Source organism: Ambystoma mexicanum, chromosome 6p, assembly GCF_040938575.1.
Source record: "Ambystoma mexicanum isolate Mex_15411 chromosome 6p, UKY_AmexF1_1, whole genome shotgun sequence".
NCBI classification, from domain to species: Eukaryota; Metazoa; Chordata; class Amphibia; order Caudata; family Ambystomatidae; genus Ambystoma; species Ambystoma mexicanum.
The window spans coordinates 825,334,367-825,350,188 of record NC_090935.1 but is presented as its reverse complement, the minus strand read 5'-3'; the positions used below and the strand labels follow the sequence as shown (position 1 = coordinate 825,350,188).

The 15,822-nt window shown below is 43.8% G+C and overlaps 1 protein-coding gene across 1 annotated transcript in view; it reads right to left on the bottom strand.

The window, feature by feature from the left end:
* Positions 1-5,231: 5,231 nt before the first annotated feature.
* PPIP5K2 (diphosphoinositol pentakisphosphate kinase 2) overlaps positions 5,232-15,822 on the bottom strand; it is a 2,362,281-nt gene continuing 2,351,690 nt past the window's right edge. Inside the window, exon 34 of the mRNA XM_069625464.1 lies at positions 5,232-8,992. Within this exon, the coding sequence (XP_069481565.1) occupies positions 8,853-8,992 (140 nt within the window). The 3' untranslated portion in view covers positions 5,232-8,852. The remainder of the gene's footprint in view (positions 8,993-15,822) is intronic.

Sequence of the window (15,822 nt, the reverse complement as noted above, 5' to 3'; positions counted from 1 at the left end):
GTATAAATGAACTTCCGGTAGAAGTTGGCAAGCCCCAGGAAGGATTGAACTTGTTTCACGGACGTGGGAGCGGGCCATGCCAGTATGGCCTTTACCTTTGAAGGGTCCATACCAATTCCTTCTGGGCTAAGGATGAATCCTAGGTAGTGAACAGAAGTAACGTGAAACAAGCATTTTTCGGGTTTGGCTAAAAGTTTGTGTTCACAGAGTCGTTGTAATACTGCCTTTACATGTTCTTCATGCTTTAGAGGATCCTTGGAAAAGATCAATATGTCATCCAGATAGAAAATGACGAAGAGGAATAACATGTCAGAAAACACCCTATCCATAAAACGTTGAAAAACTGCGGGGGCATTAGCTAGTCCAAAGGGCATGACTAGATAGATATTCATAGTGACGAAAGGGTGTTCTAAAGGCTGTTTTCCATTCGTCTCCTTCCCGGACACGGATCAAATGATAGGCACCCCGGAGATCCAACTTTGTGAATATTACGGCGCCTCTCACAGCTTCCAGGATATCTGAGATCAGGGGCAGTGGGTACCGATCTTTGAGGGTGCATTGATTTAAGCCGCGATAGTCGAGGCAAGGTCTGAGTTCATTGGTGTCCTTCTTGGGAACAAAGAACAACGAAGCACCCGCTGGAGATTTTGAGGGTCTTATGGTGCCATTTTCAAGGTTGGTATCCAGGTATTCTCGGAGGGCCTTTTTCTCTGGTTCGGAAAGGATGAACATTCTGCCGAAGGGAATCACTGCTGAGGGATCTGTATCTATGGCACAGTCTTCAGGTCTGTGAGTGGGTAAGGCCTGGACTATGGCAGTTGAAAATACATCATCATATTCCTGATAGGCCTCTGGGACTTGTATGATATTGGAAACCATGAGTGGTGTTTACTGGTCTCTTAGTGGTTCTTTAGGGGGTGTTGAGAAGGGATCCAGGAATAGACAGTGGGACATACAAAACTCTGAGCCTAGGAATAGTGATCCTGCTGTCCAATTGATATACGGATTGTGCTTCTGTAACCAGGGCATACCCAATACCATGGAGTAATTAGCTGACTTAATGATGTCGAATGTAATCCGCTCTTGGTGATGGTTTATGGAAAGCTGGATCTCTTTTGTCTGCAGGCTTATGGGTCCTGAAGTGAGGGGTCTTCCTTCGATTGCTTCCACCAGCTGCATGGTGCTTCGTGTCTCGTACGGAATATGATGACTAACAACCCAGTCTTGATCAATGAAAATTCCCATAGCTCCGCAGTCTACCAAGGTCAGAATGGGATAGGTCTTATTCTTGCAGGGCGACAGGAAGGCCTGTAGTATCACCAAATTGTTTTGTCCAGGAGAGTGCAAGGATGGAATTGATGTGGAGGAAACATCTCTCTCCCGAAGCTCTGCTCCATCTAGGATCGGGAGCTGGCGTTTCACGAACGCCGAGGAGGGGCTAGAGGACACTCCCTAACCAAGTGTTTGTCTGAGGCACAATACATGCACAACCCCGTATGAATCCTTCTCATCCTTTCTTGCGGGGATATAGGTCCACGGAAGGCTCCTATCTGCATGGGTTCTGGTTCAGAGACTGAGCCTGGGTTTGTGTCCGTCTTGGTGGTACTCTCAAAGGACAGCTTCGGAGGATTACCTCTGGATTTCTTCTTCTCTGCCTTCCTTTCCTGGATACAGAAATCTACTTGTATGGCAAGGTCCATTAGTGCCTGGAATGAGTTTGGGCGAGCCACTCTGGCCAACTCATCCTTAATCTCCTCATTCAGTCCTCTCCTGAAAAGGGTAAAACTCGCCTCAGGGGACCAATCAGCTTCCTTGACTAATTGCTTGAATCGGGTAACATAGGTGAGCATTTCCTGGGATCCTTGCTGAAAGTTTAACAGGCGTTCCTGGGCACTATAGACCTGCTCTGGACGGTCAAACATGGTCTTAAGGGCTTGTATGAAGCCATCATAGTCATCTAGGAGTGCATCGCTGGAATTAACGAGGGGCGTAGCCCAGGTTAAGGCGTTTCCTGAAAGGTGGGAAATTATGAACCCCATCTTAGCCCTGGGAGTTGGAAAGTAGTAGGGCTTAAAAGTAAAGTGGACCAAACATGAATCCAGGAATCCGCAAAGGGTTTTTGCCGACCCATCGTATTGTCCACTATGCCGCCCAGCAACACACGTTCTTTTGTGGCAGAATCACAGGATAGAACTAATTGTTTGAGCGTGGCGTTTTCCACCTTTAGATTCTGCACCTCGGTTGATAGCTCTTGCATGCCACGCATCAGGTCCTGGACGGCCGCTTCCATGTCCATATCGAGTTCGGTTGGGTGGCGTCTCAAACTGTCAAGGAGTTCCCCCCCCTTCTCACCTGAGTTCGTTCTTTGCTGGATTTCTTGTTCGATGCCTTCTTGCGGACGGATCGAGTCTTGAATAAGGCTGCACGAGTCTCTTCCGACTCCAGCGTGCGTTCAAAGTTCCGGGATGCAAAGATCCAGGAATCCGGGAACTTTACAGAGTGCGCTACTAGCACACGAGTCCAGGAATCAAGAAAGGAATAAAAGGGACTAGGAACGGGGTTGGATGGAAAGCAGCAAGGAAAACAATACCGCGAGCTATGGAGCACACGTCTGGTCGCTACTTCGCAAAAGCATTGAAACGCGCGGAGCCGCGGGAGGCATGGACTATTAATAGAACACGCTACGTCCAAGGTGTAGAACGAGGAAGGTGTTTCACAGTGGACGGCCATGTTGGGAGTACAAGGGAGTGTAAGCCCCGTTGAGAAAAGGACCAGGAAGTCCAAAAGGGGCGTGTTCTGTAGTTCATGACAAGGAGAATGGATCCTAGGAAGTTGGAAGGACCCCTGTGTGCAATCTGACACAAAGTTACTTGAGATTATATCAATACAATACATAGGTTCATGGTAGTGAGACTCAATTAGTCCCTGAAGATGGTCTGAAGACCGAAATGCACTGGACAAACCATGACCTATTTGTGTCTCTGGAAATAAACAACTTATTTTGAATTTTACAATTGTTGTCAAGAAGAATGTATATAAGAAATGTTTAAATACACTACCGTGAACCTATGTATTGTATTTATATAATCTAAAGTAACCTTATATGTCATATTGCACACAGGTCCTTCCAACTTCCTAGGTTGCTGTACCTAGGATCCATGTTCCTACTATTATTGCCACACTGCCACACCTGATAGTGCATGTGAGGTCTGATGGCTTCAGGACCACATACTTTATTAGAAATGTAACAAGAAGAATAGGTATCGTTAATTAACAGGCAGTACCCACTCACCCAATCTCTTACTGATCTGTGTCCTGCATATACACTACAGTCTTTACACTTGTTCATGGATGCTGTTAAAATGGGTCCTGTACCTATTCTAGAACACAATTACATGCATTGTGGATGGACTGTCAATATTTCCCTTGAAAAAGTACATTTTATGTCCGCAAGGATGGAGGGGATCAGGTTGCTTCAAAGAAGCTCACATGCTTATTTTGATCACTGCCAGGCCAGCCCATCAAGGTATGGACTATAACTGTGATTAAAATGGGCAGGGGTGAGGGTGAACAGAGTTTCTTGGATGCCTTCATTGCTTTGGGGTGCAAAATTGCTAGGAGTGCATCGCTGGAATTAACGAGGGGCGTAGCCCAGGTTAAGGCACATGCTGCTTTTTGTTCTTCATGAGATGAGTTCCAAGCAGTACCGGGTCCCAAAAACCTCAAAGATGGCCCGGGCGATTGCAATGCTTTGAATATAAAACGGGAAAAAGTGATCATTGATGCAAGGTTTGCCAATGCATGGATGCAGACATTCTTCAATTGGTAAGGAATGGTACTTGAGGTAACGTTACTTCTTGCAGCAACAAACATTCATCATCTAGTCAAATTAGGCAGTTACTTTAAAATGTGTACATACCAGCTAGTTGGAATACATTCTCTATATTTTTGCTCGGATAGTAAAGCTAGGGTACTGGCATGTCACGTGCATTGGCCCTCCGCCTCTCTCCAATCCTCTCTGTCGTGTGAGAGGAATATATAGGCTGTTGCCATAGGAGCAGCGATAATCTGCCGTTTCTTTGCTGCCTCTCTCCCTCCTCGGCTCACTGCTGCCTGCCTAGTGCCTCAATGCAAAACCGGCCGACACAGTAACCAAATGAAATCCTCAGGCCCTCCAGTCATAACATTTCAGAACACGCTGCCGCCGCCGCCCGCCGGGTCATACGACGCCAATTTCCCAGCTTTGGTTGCAGTGCATCTGAAGTCAGAATTGCTTAATGCAGAGGTTTGCCTGCGGGTAACTAGGAGGCCACTAGCATTTATCGTAAACCAACGTATCGAAGCAAATGAGGTCCATTTGCACATGGAAAGTGCATGGCTGTACCAAAAATGCGCCTCAGCCGCCTATTAAATGCGTGATCCATGACTTCTGCAGCCGCGCTTGACCATACTAACACAAACTGTACACAAACATGTGAAACATTATTGCAGTTGGACGGGTATAACAAATAGGACACAATAAATGAAAACACGAATAGGAAGTGCTGAATAACTTAGTAGCACGGCATAGCATAGAAGTGCAGAAGACAAATTAAAATAGCATTTCTTCTTAAGACTCGCCCTAGCCTCTAGTCTAGGGTAACTAGGACAATGCTCGAGGAACCAGTCCGACATACTACAGTGGGCCAGTTTCATGAGGCACAGCACTATGCGACTGGTAGTTATGACCAATGTTATTGACCAAATGGGATTTAAAGTGCAGCATTTAAACAAGTTCAACCACAAATGCCCCCTTTAGGATGGTACTCAGAGTATGCCACGAAAAGCAGCCAATTGCCATTTGCGATTGTGGGCTACTTTTTTCTTTAATAGTGGCACAGGCTATGTCATGTCCAAGCCTGAACAACACCCGCAGGTCTATTACGGACACAGTGCGTGTGTCGCACAGGACAACCGCACTCATTTGTACACTTACTGTTTGCTTATGACCGCAAGGTTCTATTTATCTTTGCATGCCAATAAAAATATTTGAAGGTAAAAAGTGTGTATTGTTCAATGAAAGCGAGGTTTACAACATACCATAATGATGAATTCTTATACTAGTTACCGCTGAGCCACAGTGTTAGAATTGCAGAGTGAGGTTTTCTGTTACACGCGTTTAAAAAAGCCACCGTTTAATATTCACCCACTTCTCTACAAAAATATACTACATTCATGAGAATGAGACAATGTAAGCAATGTTTTATTTTATTTTTCATTCTGCAGGTGCTTCCCAATTCATCATGGCAATGTGTTGGCCAGAATGGCAAGCACTTTTCAAAAGAGCATGTAACATGGCAAAACATACAATACACAGCCAATTATGTTGACCACACACAATTAGATTATGAATTGACAGTGAAAATATTGATATATCCAACTGTAAGTATGTTATCTAGGAGTAGGCTGTACGACCAGCGCCTTGATATACATTCTTATGGCAGCGCTTTAACGTGTGACCTATTACTATAATTGTGTTTGGCAGGGTACCAAAGTCATAATACAAGATAACATCCAGGGCAACCAAACGTGGCCCAGTGGTATGGCCATTTAACACCAAGCCAAGTCTATAGTCAAATGGTTAAAAGAAGCTGTCACACACTGAGTTGCAACAGTGATAGCTTTGGCAAATGACAGGGGCATCTAGGAATGAAGCAGCATAGAGGGAAAATAGTATAATAGAGTAGAAAAGGGCATATTTCCAGGCACATTTGTTCAAAACGTGCCACTCCATTTTAGCAGGATCTGGGAAGCTTTTTGGACCTTTTTTACCTGATGGAACTATACCCCCCACCCCCTTAGGTGGAAAGGGTGGTGCAGCCCCTGTGCCTGGTCTAGCGGAGCCCAGTGGCTGAACTTCTTCTTGTGCTGAAGGCCTAGTGGAAATACCATACCGAGGTGGAATGGGGGGGGGGGCGGTTGTTGGTGAAGCTGAACTTCTGAGTAGAAGTTATCTGTTCCATACTGAGATTCGATGAGTAGGAGGAATTGACAAACCGTCACTCCAATACAGCCCTAAAGATGCAGGGCATGTATCTGGTGTTTTCCGTTTTCCTTTTGCTTTCTACTTTCTCATATCATCTTTGAGAAAGGCTCTAAGTCACAGCACTCTTGGCAATCGCAGGATGGATGTTCATGTGGGTGGTGGTGGCTTTGTATGCCAGGGAGGCAATGGCTTGAGGGAACTGTACTTGCATTTTTGACTCTTGTTATTGGCAGGTTGTGTGTCAAACTGCAGCATTTTGTTTATTCAATCCGGGTTTTTTTTTCTCAGTTCAGTATAGTATATGAATATAAAATAAACATAATATTAAAAAAAAGGGCGGCTCTCAACGATTCCCTTCTTGCCACCAATCTCCATCAGGGAGAGAATTATGTGTGGAGAGCAGTGATGGGCACTGTCCCTATAAAAACATTGTGTGTCAAATATGGCGGTATGCAAGCTTCAATCTTCAAAATGTAGAAACCATGCCATGTAGGAATGTACTATTTTTATTAGAAAGAATACAATAACTATTAAAACATTTATGTGACAAGTAGGACACTACCTAGAGTGTTTATGGAAACAAAGAATGTACATTTCAAAGGCCGTAAAACAAACTCATAACACATGTAAGCCTGTATATTTCTCACACAAAAAGCAACCCACCAAATGAGAATTCTTCCATGTGGCGACTCATTATTTTGGACGAAGAGTTGCAAAATGAAATGTACTTGTTTCAGCAATGGCTGGAGATGGCAGGTTTAAATATTGAACTATTTTTTTAGCAAACTTTAAGTTGGTAGGAATGTTTATAGAGAAGAGAAAACGCAGAGTTGGTGTTTAACCTAAGGGCTGGGGCTAAAATTGAGGAAATGACTGGACAGATGGTGTGCAGTCAACTATGGCTGCCAATCTGCAATTCTGCTTATCCTAGTACAAAAAAGCAAGATGAAAGAAAGAAGGGCAATTTTTTGCAGATCATTGTGAGAGAGTGCTAAGATTTTAGTCTCCAAAGTGAGCACCTATTTGGTCATTCACTAGTTGCTTACTGGTACAGACAATTGAAAAAAGATTGTCTCTATTTTTCGAATATAAATGTAATCTTACTCAATAAAAAGGTCAACTGATTAAAATCAGAATAAAAAGTTAAAATTAAATTTAAATTGGGGCCGATATTTCAACCGGTTAGAGCCAAAGGATTTGAACGCTCCTACCATTAGCATTTCGCATGGAATGCTAAGTGCTTGAAGGTTCACGTCCTTATCACATTCACTAATCAAACGCAGAGGCGTTGCTAGGGAGGGACTGAGGGGGCTATAGCCCCAGGTTTTTTGGTTTTAGCCCCGGATAGAAGCCCAGGAGCTACAAGCAAAAGGCTATAGCTAGCTCCGAATCCCGCCAGTCCCGACATATGCTTAGCCCCTGATCTTTTCCAGACCTAGCAACAACCCTGCTGGAATTAGTGCATAGTAAAAAAAGATAAGCCAACAATATGGGTTTACCTGTTTTACAAATTGTGTGTAAGTAGGACGGACTCCTCATTGAGCAAAAGCAGTAAGTCCCTACTTTTCTTTCCGGAAACCAATTGATGTGGCGGTGGACTTATTGATCCACATATTTTGATGACAGTGGGCTGTCTGAATTCTGGATTGCACATGTTTCTTAAATGCCCAAACGCTCAACTTAATCAAAAACTTAATATCATTTCTAAACTAAGTAAGATCAAAGGTAGATGTAAACAGAGCTTGGTTCTGGGGTAAAAACTGGTCTGAAGTCAAATAATATTTGGGGCTTGTCGCAAAATGAAAATAACCTTTTAGGGCAGTTCGAGAAACTCCAACAACGGCTTCAAGAAAGCAAACTTCTTAGTTGTTGCACTGCAATTTTCTGACGTTAGTATTTCATGATACCCACTGTTAAGCAAGCAGTGTGGCAAAGCATTAGCCATCATCTGTTTTTTTACAACAAAGTTAATGTCAGGATTTGTATTTGAATCTGTACAGTACCATTTTAAAAAGAGAAACCTTTTTTTGAAGCAACATATTTGAAGGCCTATAAGAACATAAATGGACTGACCGTTACAAAGTAGAATTATCTACATATATACATTAACTTCCAAGTTTGTGCAAAGGCTTTGCTTCACTCCTTATATACTATATATGAACTGTATATATATTTCATGTAAATGCAAATATGTAGACAATTGTTTTATTCTGTACAGTGCCAGCTTCTCTGTGTAAATCTAGCTTATGGTATACACATTTTGGAGCTTTTCTAAGTAAAAAAGTCAACACAAAACTGTTAAATAGGGACTGCACGTTTTTATATGAAAACTATTCGTGTCGGTTTAAATATACATTTGATGGTAAGTTATTGTAAATCATTTGATTTAACTGAAAACGTGGTCACACAAACAAACATGAAATGCATTAGGCTGAACGAGGGGAGGTCGAAAGGTACATATAAAATTCCGAACAAATGTAAAACGGAAACGTGTACAGATGAAAGAAAGCAAATTCATGTGGAATGGCTTCCACATAAAGTACGATTCAAACAAATACAAGTACGAGTACAGTATAAAAAAAATAAATGCTGCAGTTTTCCCTCTTATCAGGATAACCTCATTCAATTTTTCATTTTGGTCATAATAACACTTATTTTGTTGTCATGTATTTATTACATTATTTGTAACTTGTAAACAAAATAGTGACGTTCACAACAATATATACATACAAATATATAAAGAATATGAAAACCCTGACTTTTTGACCTGCAACACAGCATATGAAGTACGTGCTTTCATGAAGGACGTTATCACTAGAGAAGTCTTTTATGAAGGTGGCTGAAACTTTGTCTGAAGATCCTCATCCTGCTGAGGTGTTCCAGCTTCATTGCCTGTAAAAGGAGGAAGGCTCTCTGAAGGAGAAGATGGCCCGGCACTAGAGACATTGCTGGAGGGCCCACTGCTAGCTAGGGAATAGAAAACATAGAAAACAAGCATACGATTACATGCAATGAACACATTAATTGTCTTCTGCAATGTCTTTTCTGATGGCACCCTTCCCCACAGGTTCCTCTCCTCATTTTAAGATACAGTATCAGGAGCAGAATGGATCCTGAAATCATTAAACAGCCACACCCATGTGGGTTAACACCACCTCAGATCTGTCGATCAAGAAGACTATAAAAAGACTGCAAACAAAGACTTGAGGGGGACAGAACCACATGTATAGTTCTCAAGATCGAAATGCAATATTATTGTAAGAAATCATCGGTATAGGTACAGCACATAATGCTGACTTTTTCAGTGCATTGTTTGAAAATAAGTCATACATATGTTTTAAAAACAGTAGAGCAACGTCGGCTTGACTATGTCATAGCATTCAAATCCTCTCCTCCATCAGTAAAACAAATGACTTACCTATGGTAATGTTCTTTCTGATGGAGGGCCCCTCCCACAGACTACCTATCTTAGGTTTATCCCCTGGACAGCACAGCAAGCCCCGGAAACTTTACTCCAGCAGGTGGAGTGGTGTGACTTGATGCAGACTCTACAGACTGCCCCCCTCCTTGGCTCGGGAAGTGACCATGTCTAGCATACAAATCAAATATGGTACATCACTGCAAATGACTTCAGTTACACCCTTTTTGCCCCTTTGCTCAGCAGCTGCGGGAACATAAAACAGTGAACCAAGGCAAAAGCTCTTCCCTCCTACAGTGTCAAAAAGCTCCCTGACTATGGGGTAGGCTGGGACAGTAACGAGGAATATCTGGGAGGATCTATTTATTAAGATAACAAATATGTTCATCGAATGAATGGTGTCCTCCCATAGAATCCTCATCTTAGATTGACTCCCATAGCAGTCGTGTAACCCAGTGGAGGGAACCGGGCAAGAGAATACCTTTCAATCAGGCCAAAAAACCGTTGGAAAACTGCTGTGCCGAAATGTGCATTCTGGGGGCCACAGAGTGCACACAATAGTACTTTGTAAAGGTATCAAAGGATGTCCGTGTAGCCGCTTGACAAATGGCCAGTACTGGAAACCCTCTTTGTAAAGCTGAAGTTGCTGCAACCCCCACCCCTGGTGGAGTGAGGTCGAAGGCATGGGGGAAGTTCTGTGAAAGCCACAGAAAGTTGTCCCTTGTTCCTGAAATCCCTGGACCTAGATACATAGAAACTCAAGGCCATTTAAGGGTTGAGTCAACAAAAACCATTTCTCTTCTTTGGACTGACGAAGTGGGTATAACACTGGTAAGACTATTTCCTGTGTCAGGTGGAATCCAGATATTTCTGAGTCAGGTGGAACACAGATATTACCTAAATCTTAAAGGGTGGTGGTAACCAGAAGGCAACTTTTTTTTCCAGAAAGGCAAATAAGGGGGGTTCATTGGAAGAGCTTGCAACTCACTCTTCTTACCGATGTCATAGCCACCAGAAAGACTGCTTTGAGTGTTAAATGGCGTAATGGACATGAATGTAGGGGGTTGAATGGACAGCCCTTGAATAAAGTAAATAAAACATTAAAATCTCAGGATGGCAATACAAATTGTTTCGGAGGAGGGAGAGGAATATGTTCACAAGTCCCCTGAGAAAGTGGGTCACAGTGGAGAGACTACAGAATAACTCCTTCTCTGGCATCCTTTCAAACATGGAAATTGTCAGCAGGTTGCCCTTGACTGTGTCCATTTTAAGTCCCGCCCTCGCCAGGGACAGAAGAATCTGCAACACCGAAAAGGTGGGACAAGACAGGAGATGCTGGTCCTTCTCCACACCAAGCACGAAACCTTTCCATGAACAGTTGTCCATCACTTTCATGGCTACTCTTGGGAGCATAGAGGAGAAACTCCACATCCTCTTTCGGTAAGGTTTACTCAATTTTTTTTTAAATATATTTTTATTGGCATTTGTAAATAAACTTACATCAATGAACAGAGGTATTACTTTCGTGGCATCTAATGACGCCCTTCTTCTGCCATATTACTAAATACATAAAAGTTAAACAGTTAACTGTGTCTGTTTTACGGTCTTGATGTTGCTCTCATTCTCACTGTCTCTTGGGTTGTGAGTTGTGGTAAGGTGCAGGGTCGTACTGGGGCACCGTTGCGGGGGGATATAGTCAATGTCTCAGTGGCAATGATTCGATTATGTATTAATTGGCTTAGGGGGGCCTATAGTCCGTTGAGAAAATCATGTCTCTGATTAAGGCTTTACACGATTCAAGCGTGGCGTTTGAGTCTCCCCCCCCTTGGGTGTTCCCAGCTTCTCAGGCGTTGGTTTCCGCGGCTGTCCACCTCTCCATTTCCTTAATCCAGATTTCGTATCTGGATCCTCCAGGTGATTTCCATGCTATTGCGATCGTTCTCTTTGCAAGTATGCATGCCATGTCCATTAGCTTTACAATATGTTTAAGTTTGCTAAATCTGGGAAATGTGCCCAGTAGGCACTCTTTCGGGGTCCATTCATATCTGTTCACTCCCGTTTTTCTGCAGGTTTGCTCTATTTTGGCCCAGAATCCTAGCACTCTGCGGCAGGTCCAGAACATATGGATCATGTTGGCATCTTCACTGCTGCACCAGGGGCATTGATATTGGGTTTGTTTGTTGAATTTGGCTACTCTTTGCGGGGTTATGTAGTTTCTGTATAGAAGATTCAACTCAATGAGTCTGAATCTGGCGTTCCTGGACACCTCCTTGGGGAATTGTAGTGCCCTTCCCCATTCATTCTCGCTAATGGTGATTCCCAGGTTTTTCTCCCATGTTTCTTTCAGAGGCGTGCTGCGGGGATTAGGCCTGTTTATTAGTTGGGAGTACAGCCTGGTAACGAGCTTCCATCCATCACTCAGATTGTACATTTCTAGTAGCAAGGGGTTTGGTTCTGGTTCCTCAGGCCATGTGTTCTACTTCTCCCTTTCCTGGATCCATCCTGAATTGCCCTCGAATCATTATTCTGTGCGAGATTCGTTTTTTCTCGCTCCTAATTGCACCACTGATCCGCCGACCTGCAAGAATATCTACACAGCCTGCATGTTTTAAAATTGATGCCAAAAGCTGCTGTGTTTGCCCCTGCCACCATCAGCCACCACGAGGTTTTTACACTTCCAAGATGGCCGCCCGCCATGTCTCAAGGAACCCCAGTGCCTAACTGAGCACAGCCTGAGCACAGCCGACTGTCCTCGCATCCGATTGGCCATTGAGCCACCTTAAGCAGCCTATCGCCAGCCGGTAGGCGAAGTCGGCCCACTCCCAGCAAGGCCCAGGATAATAAGGCCAATACCTGTCTTCACCTGTCCTCAGCCTTCCTCGCCATTCGCCCGGACCCGCTGCCGGATTCTAGACCAACCACAACGGTAAACGCCACTTCGCTTACGCAGCCCGTGGATAAATTGAACTGCTTTGATTCTTAAAAAGGCTTTGTTACCACAAGCTTCTTAATGCCATTCTCGTGCACTCATGCCTTATTGCATGATGTATCTGTGCCCAAAGATACTTCGCACTGCATATGTTGCTCCCCTTGCTCCTAATCCATGCACAGCATCAAGCGCAACTCCACACATACCTCTGTCCTCCCTTCGCAGCCATTCTGTCGACAACGCTGCCCGTAGGTTTAGATTTGCAATGTTGCATCACTCTCTACTGTAAACACTTTACCATCATTTTTATGCTCTGCATGCTTGGCCGCACCTACCTCTCTACCCAACCTGATCTACATGCTCTCCATTGAACTTCTGTACTGCCTTTACCACTAGCCTTACAATATGACACTCGCGAACTCTTGAACCTAGGTGGCTGCACCTATTATTACTTCATCTTGCTATGGTCCCCCATGATCAATGTCTTGTGTGCTGCCCGAGATTATAGTCTATAGACCTGAGCCATCTGCAGCCATTTACAGGATCCTGCTACGATGCTGCTGGCCTGCTATGCATACTCTCCAAGCCGCACTAGGTCAGCCCTCTCTGGGGTTATTACTTAATTGACCCTGCCGCAGCAACCCTAATTGTGTTGTGCCTTAAGGTCGCTTACAGACCATTTCAATTGTGTTGTGCCTTAAGGTCGCTTACAGACCATTTCAATTGTGTTGTGCCTTAAGGTCGCTTACAGACCATTCAATTGTGTTGTGCCTTAAGGTCGCTTACAGACCATTCAATTGTGTTGTGCCTTAAGGTCGCTTACAGACCATTTCAATTGTGTTGTGCCTTAAGGTCGCTTACAGACCATTCAATTGTAGGTTAAAATTGCATTTAGTGATATGTTTCTAGTCGCTAAAATGGAACTTAGAACCTAGCTATGTTTTTAGTTGCATGCTACAACTGCATACCTTTAGTTTAAAGCTGAATCTAGCTGTGCCTCGATTTGCATGCCGCAACTCCCTATCTTCAGGTTAATAGCCAAAGCTATATCTAACTGTGCTGCTATCTGCGCACCTGACTTAGTCAGCTAGCATGTACTCTCCAAAACCAAACATACTAAGTATCACTGCACTAGATAGGACAGCTAAGTTACCTCACTACGCTGCCTCCCTCATCATATTAGTGGTATTATCACTCTCCTACCTGACCATGCCTATTTCTCAACAAACCATTGGACCTACAGTAAACCAATATCAAGATGATACTACCACATACAGGGCCTGTAGTACCACAGACAGAAACCTCAAACTTCGTGCTCGCCTACCAAAATTGTACGAACTACCAGCAGAGCAAATTGAACAAATCAACTTCCTAAAAATGAACAGCCGAAAACCACTGCAGAACACACTAGGAAAGCTCATATCCCTAAAAGACCCACACAAAAATGCTCCAAACCTACCATTATAGCAAGTACCATGCTCACTAAACATCACCTCAAAGTTGCACTCATAAATGCTAGGTCCCTAGTCGCTCATGCTACAGAAATCTCAGATATTATTCTCGGACACCACCTAGACTTCCTAGCCATATCAGAATCATGGCTTCACGATGCAGCGGGTCCCGCCCTCTCCTTAGCAGTTCCCGACAATTATACCATCATACGAGCTGACAGACACACCTCCCGAGGCGGGGGTCTAGCCATTATTGCCAAGATCAGTCTTGACATAAGAGTCTCCACATCCCCCCATCACGAAATCTTGTGAATGCCTCTCGGTCAAAATAGCCACCGCCAGCTCCCAAACATTAAACATGGTCCTGCTCTACAGACCTCCTGGTCCTATTGGAACCTTTGTTGAGGACCTCTCCACTACCCTGTCCAACAATTTGAAAAACACCTCCCAAACTATAGTGCTAGGAGACTTCAACCTAGGCTACAATGATATTAAAGACACCCAGTCCACAGTTACTGCTCTGATCCTAAAAGAGCTGGGCTTTGCCCAAAGAGTCACCTGTCCCACTCATAATAAAGGTCGCATCCTTGACTGGATAGCTGATCACAACTGTGGAGTAACCATTACAGACACTGTTCCCCAGATCTGGACGGACCATTTTCTACTTCTATTTACAGTAGATACTAACTTAGCCACAGCCAAGTCCACACCTGCCCCTCCTATACCCACGAGGAACAAAAAGCTAATAACCACGGAAAAATTGTTGCCAATCATACTACCCCAACTAAACTCGCTCCCAGCTAACACGGAGCCTGATATGCTAGTTGATCAATTCAATGAAACTATGAACTCAGCCCTTGATCACATAGCACCGCTCAAATTACGGACTAGTAAACCGAAAAAACATCTCAACTCATGGTTCACCCCCCACCTAAAAAATCTCAGGTTAACCAAAAGAAAACTAGAATCCAAATGGAGACTTACTCCTACAGTAGAAAACAAACTAAACCTTGCAAAGATATCATCCCAATACAAAAAAGATATTCTACTAGCCAAACAGGAAACATACAATACCAGAATATCCCAATCTAAATCAAGTGTCAGAGAACTGTTCAGTATCTTGAAAGAGCTGGAAACACCCATCATTCCCAAAGAAAACTGCACCAAGGACAAAAAATGGTGCTCAGACATTCAGTTTGCCCTTACCAACAAAGTAGTCAACCTACAAACTAAAATCGCCTTCAAAAAAGCATCTCTCACACCTCAGGACGCTCTAACCCCAGCACCCCTACTTAAATCTAAACAAATAACACGTTTCTGCTTCTCCAAGGTATCTACCACTGAAGTCGAAAAAGTGATCCTGGGACTTAAACCATCCAACTGTAAAGGTGACCAATGCCCTGCCCAATTAATTAAGGATGCTGCGAGAGAACTATCGCCATTCATAACTAAACTCATCAACTCATCCTTCACTACCGGCATTGTACCGAAAAATCTTAAAGAGTCGTGGGTCCTGCCACTCCTAAAGAAGCAAACCCTCGACCCTGCCATTCCCACCAATTTTAGGCCTATCACCACTGTGCCCTTTCTTCTAAAAATTTTAGACAAAGTGGCATACATGCAAATTTCCTTGAATCCAACCACCTGCTCGGAACCCGCCAATCTGGATTCCGTCCCCAGCATGGAACAGAGACTGCCCTTATCGATCTCAAGGCCCAAATAGATCAATATAGGGACAATGGCCAAGCAGCCTTACTCCCCTTGCTAGACCTCTCAGCAGCGTTCGATTTAGTCGACCATACAGTCTTATGCAGCCACCTAGACTCTGCTGCTCACTTCTCTAAAGAGGCCATATTATGGATCAAATCCTTCCTGAATAACCGCACCATGAGAGTCTTCTCTCCATCAGCCTCAGCTGACCCGATCCCTATAACGTGCGGTGTACCCCAGGGATCTTGTGTATCACCAACCCTCTATAACATATTCACAAAGCCGCTCT